The following is a 6,970-nucleotide window of genomic DNA, read 5'->3' as shown; positions in this document are numbered from 1 at the left end:
TTCATCTCAGGCCACTTCTTGATCGTCCGCATCGTCGGGTATCATTGATGCGGGTCGGGCCTCCGAGTCCGCGTTGTCGTTATATTCTATTATTACTTGTATGATATTTTTTATGTCTCGGTCTGCATGCTAGTGTTTTGTCCCGGCCTGCGTTCTGATATTTTGTCTCGGCCTGCGTGCCGATCTCGTTTCTCGGTCTGTATGCTGACTTTGTGTCCAGGCCTGCATGCCGCTAGTACCCCCGGCCTGCGTGCCGGTGTTTTATCTCGACCTGCAGTTCATCTTCCGAGCCCGTACCGCGGGCAGCTCCTCGTCATCAGATCCAGCTCTCCAGCCTGATCAGAGTCATCTACTCTTCCGGGTCGCGACAATTCTAGCCGCGTCCCATCCGAGGGCGCCCCCTGGGCCAGGGTACATTTTCCATTCATATTCCATACACATTTCATTATTTTATAGCTTAGTCTTGTACTCATATATTCGTTGGATCTGCCTTGAGCATCGGGGTACCGGGGGCCGGGTCAACCCGGTCGCTGGCCGCAGGTAGCGTTGACCAGAGGATTTCCGAAGACTTGGTCAACACAGGAGTCATCTCAGCACACCCCCCTCCGGGACGTCGCGACTTCGTCAACATTTCTCGCCACCTCACCCGACGGTCCGTCTGACTCAGTTTCCGGATGGGATCAATATATATATGAGTAACTGTGGGTGACATCTTATGTGAGCACCTGATCATGACTTTAAGATAAATTTTTTAATCTCTCTCATATACATACAATAACTTTTCTCTTTTTCCTCTTAAATTAAAATATAATTCTCTCTGTTCTCTTTTCTCTTTTCTCTGTTGATTACATGCAACAACTATTGTACTGTTAGTTTTTAAAAATCAATACTGCATCTTAAATATACCAACAATCGTTGTAGTGCCGATTTAAAAAAAAAACACCACAACAGTGGTGTTGGTTTGATGTTAGTTTTTAAAAATTAGCATCATAACGATGGTGTTGATAATTAAGTTATGGTCCAAGCTTTAAAAAATCAATATTACTATGATTGTTGAATGCAATGAGGGTGAATTTTATTTTAATTTAAGATAAAACAGAAAAAAATTATTGTTTCGCTCAAAATCGTGGGCATCTGATGTAGGATGTTGCACACAGTCGCTCGTATAAAGATATGCAAAATATTATTTTTGTATATATATAGTGAGAGAATGTTTTGATATGCTAAAGACCTTATGCCCCACATTCCATGTACACTTAAATTTTTTTAATTTAAAATTTATTTTATGTTTAATATTATAACATAACTCCTAAATACTAAATAACATACCCACAAGTAAAAAAAAAACACATTAATTAATGGAAAAAAAAAAGAAAACACTAAAGTGCACATGCCGCAAATGACGTCCAACCCTAACGATCTGTTTGGGAGGAGGTGAGGGAAGGGGAAGGAAAGGGAAATAAGGAAAAGGGAAACTTTGAACCTTGTTTGGGAAGGAGTGAGGAAAGGGAAGGAAAGGTAAGGAAGGGTAAGCTTTAACCTTCATTACCCATGGAAAGAGAGATTTTCTTACACCCCGAATTGGGGTGTAAGGAAGGAGAAGGGAAAACAAAAGATTTTTTATTCCAATTTTATCCCTGTTCTTAATAGTTTAAGAAATGTTCCAATTTCTAATTTTGTTATATCGCCGGAGTCCATTTTCCTCGCCTTCTTCACAGCTTGCTGTCAGATTATTAAAGGAGGGGATTCGACACGTCTTCTAACTGAATTAAAGGGAGAAACCATTTTTATCGTCAAAATTTAAGAGGATATCTACTATTTTTAAATTTTTCCATCAAAATTTAATAAATTTTTAAAGAATAGAAATTCTCGTTATCAGCGTTATCTTTCAAATTTTTTTATTTAAGGTTTCTAAAATCATTATTTTCATTATTTCTCATTTAATTACTTGATTATCGGTAATTCATTGTTTTGTTATGAATAGTATAAAAAATATTTTTTTATTAAAAAATAACTAATTTAAATGATAATATAAAAAAATTAATTTTATTATTAAAAATATCTAATTTATATTTATAAAATAAATATTAAAATTATGAAAAATGTCTAATTTAAAAAGTAAGGATATTTTTGTAACTTTATCTATTTAACCTTCATTCCCCTTCCTTTACTCCCAAACAAAATAACACATGTTACGTTAATAAACCTTCCCTTCCTCCCAAACAAGAAGAAGTTAAATACTTTACTTCCCCTCACTTCCCCTTCCTTCTCCTCCCTTTCTTTTCCGTTAATAAACCTTCCTTCACTTCATCCAAACAAAAGGTAAGTGTACAAGCGTGTGTAACATATATAAAATAAAATGTTATTCTGCATCCTAGTGTTAACTTTTTTAGATAAGATTTGGAATTTAAAATTTAATATTTAAACTAAAGAATATGTATATATCTTAAATATTTAAACTAAAGAATATATATATAGAATTTAAGATTTAATATTTAAACTAAAGAATATATATATCAAAAATTCTTTAAATCCGAAATATTATACTCCGAAATGTCAAACACCTAGTGAACATCTAGTTTTTTTTATTTTAAATTTTTTTAACTTAACTATTTTTAAATTTTTTTAACTCAAATACTATATAAGCGTTTGATTAAATAATGAGAAATGATGAGAATAACTATGAGTATGAATTTGATAGTAGGATGAAATGAGAATAGGAATGAAAATGAAACCCATAAATTATATGAATTTGGTTGATTCCTATAAATTTAATAATCATTCTCAAAATATCATTCTCAAACCCACAATCCAAACATTATCTTTTACTATCATTCAATTCCCTCATTCTCAAACTCATCAATCAAACACCCCTAACAATTCCTAAATCATAAAAGTAAAACCTTATTTTCTTAACCCAAGCTACAAAAAAAATAATAAACAAAAAACTGTTGTTATATATATTTCCAACAATTGACTACCTGCACATATCGACAACGTATGTCGACTCAACTTGCCTTGGCCTTTAGTTGACTCAGTCAACTAGAAACAAATATCCAAATTGAAATAGCTACTATATATAAAACTATTTATTTACAAGAACAAAACCAAAATTCTGATGCAGCAGTTGAATCCTGACAAAGTAAGCATTGACATCTAGGAAATCGTCCTCGATGCAAAAGCTGCTAGCTGAAATACATCTCAAATGAACTATTCTAGCCGAAATACATTTCAGTTAAACTAAATTCACGGCATCATCCTTATTGCAAATGTCAATATTGTACTACAATTCAGAATTAAACAAAGATGGCATTGACAAAATTATGTCGACATAATAGCAATAAATAGAAAGCAAAATTTCTCCTAAACATGGAGAGTCTAGAGAACATTCGGAAACAGAAAATGTTGGTGTATGTTGTCAATGATTACTCCGTTACAATCAATAAAGTACTAAGAAACTCAACTAGAAAAGGAAAAAAAAACTTTTCCTTGTGACACTTTCAACCACGGTTCTTTTTCAAAGACCAAAAATGAGATAGCCCCTCGTATGATTCTAACCTCGCAAAGCCAATGTGTGAAATACAGTTTTCAATTGTCACTGTTATCCGCCTTGTCTTCCCTGCAAAGAATGATTGAAAATATATATATATGTGATTGAACAAAGCAAAGAGTCACTTTAAAAATGGAATTTTCTAAGCCAATGGTATAACAAAAGTGCAAATTAGCATATATCCTATATATGCTAGGTGGCATTGAGTCAGAGTAGCTAAATTACGATAATTAGAAAGAGTATATTGATCTAAAATAGGATCCCGTAGATCAACCTCAATTAACTGTAGTTATAATATGAATAAAAGATCAACCAGAAAACCGATAGGAGGAGGCTGAATTGAATCCACAATACTGGAGTAGCAACTGATTGATCAGCTCAATCCAAGGGGGGCTTCACGAGATGCACGCCTACTGGCAAACATGACAAAGGTTGTGCAGTAGAACATTTACTAGAGTAAAGATTTCTAGAATGACCAAATTTTGCAAATCAGAATTGTTTCACACTTGTCTAGTTTAGCCAAGTGTACAGTACGGTATGCACAAAATATAGTTACAGATAACTGTTAAATTCAACACATTGAAATCTACTGATAAATTATAACTTAATATGAGACTACAAATAATTGAAATAATAAAGTTACAAATAAATAAATCAATTACTACAACCAACTTAAGCAGCCAATTGCTTGGATAAGATCTTTGAAGATGGTCAGGTGCCCTGCTTCCTCTTGATGCATAGGAAGAGTTGCTACAACTAGTTTCAAGTCAATGTTCATAAATTTTTTCTATGTAAATGACCTCAGTGAGATATTTCAATCAATGAGCTTGAATCTCTACCTGGGACATTTGAGGAAGGTCACAAATGAACAATTCAACTTTTTTAGCAAATCATTCTATGCTAGAGTTTCAACTTCCAGTTGGAATGCTACAATATTAGTATCGTGGCTTGCCAACACTCAGCAAACTTCAAAGTGTTCCAAAATCAACTCAAATGAATTTGAATCTTAAATATTCACTACTTAGCTTATTTAGCTCTAAATATAAATCTATAATTATAATTACAAGGTTAATTGAGTTAAGATCTTACTAAATACAAAAAATAATAACCATCACCACTAATAGTTGCACCTTCCTATTACAAAAATGAGTATTGTGCATCAAATGAGAGCATTAATTTGCATAGCATCCTATTGAGATCAATCTCAAAAAAAATTAAGATATTAAATAATGCTTCCGAGACATCTCAAATTGGAATGATTTCTCCATATGCCCATAAATATAGCTCAATTAACCATTGAAAGCTGGACTTAGTTGATCTGAATTAAATTGGAATAGGCATGGACTTACATCAATTTGCTCTTTGCTACTTTCTAATGGTTTAACTGTTCCATCTTATCTTTCCTTCTCTTTTTAGTGTTCCATCTCTTCCTCGTGATCAACAGTTGGAACTGAAAAATGAGTCATAGGAAGTGAATCTTATTTACCATCCGTCTTATCTACCAACCAGTGGTATTTCTCCTCTTCCCTCCCTCCTTTTTTTAGGCCTTGATATTACAAAGGAAGGAAATAGCTAGGAAAAGAAAAAGGCTAGGAAAACATCTAACAAGAAAAATATTGAGAACATTCTTTCACCAGACCAATACTGATTGACCCTAAAAACCATGTACTTTAGTACGTGCAACGACCTAGACAGGTCGTATCTCGATTCATTGAAACCGTGTCAACATGGACAATATAATACTTATGCTGACATGATATTCTTATCGATCATCAACAGAACAAAAGTTTAGGCCGAGCTGACAAATATAAACTATGCTCTTTAGTTAACATACTCCCATGAAGAAATCTTCCAAATTGTTACTGATAGTAGGCGGGCAGTATCTTCTAGGTGCTAATTCCCACAAAGTCAGAATTGCATACAGAAGTTGAGGTTGCATACAAAGAATCATATAATGTTAGCCTCAATGGACGTATGTTCTTCCAAACAGTATTACTGAACATTTACATGTGTGATCAATAGGAAAACTTAGTCAACCGAAGTCTTGGTGTCAAACATGATTGCAAAGAGAACAAAAGAGTTCAAGTATCAGAAAAAAAAAAAAAACATTGTGTTATCCCTCATCTACAGATGCTCAACAAGGCACTCAAACACAATACATTGATATGGTGCTATATCATCATCATAATCAGGATTGTCTTGCTATGTAGCTCAACGCATTAATATAATGGGCTATACCATTGTCATACTATTAGCCCTACCATATCTTTCCATTGATGTAAAACAGGTTGTACCTTATACGGATCAAAAGTTTCCAGACGTAGAAGTAACAAAGTGCTTCTAGGTTAACCCCAATCAGTTGCTAAGCTTTTACATTGAATGATATCTAGAGCATTAAGACATAAATGGAGCATCGTAGGCCTTTGAGATAGCCAATGAAATCTTTAACATAGTATTACAACAAATTCAAAAGTGCAAGTCCTTGTCACATTGCAAAAACCCAACTCCTTGATTGCTCTAAAATGACTTACTGGTGCAGACATTAATTTTGTGTACATGCACATTCTCTTTCAGATTCATGTGCAAGCCGATTTATAACTTCTCTCACAACCAAGTGATACGGGATATTGTACAGTTAATACCAGAAATAAGAACTAACAAAATATTTGTAAGACCTTGATGATTAATGGTAACACAATAAAAAAACTGGACAGGTCTGTTACTCCTATCAAGTGGTTGTGCAAAATTAAGAAAATCATATTTTTTGTTCCGAAAAAAAAAAAGAAACAGAGATAAATAATGAAACTAGGTAAAGCCACACTATTTCCTAGCCATATGAGTTGTTTTGAGAAGAAAATTGAGGACTCATGCCATTTGCATGTGTTCAGAGGAGGAAAAACACTTAGGAGGCATCTCAATTCAAGTCTTCTAAGGTTTCTTTAGGGTGTAATCAAACACAGTTTTCACATATGAAAAAGCAACGTAGTTAAGAGTATCATTTGATATATATGTGCAGAGTACCTTTTTCATGTATAGCTGGTTGGATCCTATATTATGTGCATTCCACATATAGTTGACATAAATACTGGACAAACATGTACAAACTGATAATAATTTCATGGGTTAATTGCTAATCTATCCTTCATCCTGCTTTAGGTTTTTTTTTGTACTTGGCTAAATTATCATTAAGTCTTCAACTATGAACAGAAATATTAATTAAACTCTTTCTCAAAAGTTTATCTCTTCGGTTCCCAGATACATGCAAGAACATATGAGTTTTCTTATTCAAAAGAAGCCAAAAAGTATAAATTGATAAGCATAACTACAATAAGAAGAACGATAAAAACTAATATCCTAAGCAAATACAAGTATTTTAGTGATTTCAAGTGTTTGGATCAGTTTTTAATCTTGTTTCTGGAT

The 6,970-nt window shown here is 33.5% G+C and overlaps 1 protein-coding gene across 1 annotated transcript in view; it reads right to left on the bottom strand.

Annotated features, from left to right (window-relative positions):
• Nucleotides 1–3,284: 3,284 nt before the first annotated feature.
• The window catches only part of LOC122052278 (eukaryotic translation initiation factor 4B3-like), a 5,201-nt gene continuing 1,515 nt past the window's right edge, over nt 3,285–6,970 (bottom strand). The window contains exon 2 of the mRNA XM_042613730.1: nt 3,285–3,619. Within this exon, the coding sequence (XP_042469664.1) occupies nt 3,589–3,619 (31 nt within the window). The 3' untranslated portion in view covers nt 3,285–3,588. The remainder of the gene's footprint in view (nt 3,620–6,970) is intronic.

Source organism: Zingiber officinale, chromosome 3A (assembly GCF_018446385.1).
Source record: "Zingiber officinale cultivar Zhangliang chromosome 3A, Zo_v1.1, whole genome shotgun sequence".
NCBI lineage: Eukaryota > Viridiplantae > Streptophyta > Magnoliopsida > Zingiberales > Zingiberaceae > Zingiber > Zingiber officinale.
The sequence above is the reverse complement of the archived record's forward strand: the minus strand, read 5'-3'. Positions and strand labels throughout refer to the sequence as shown.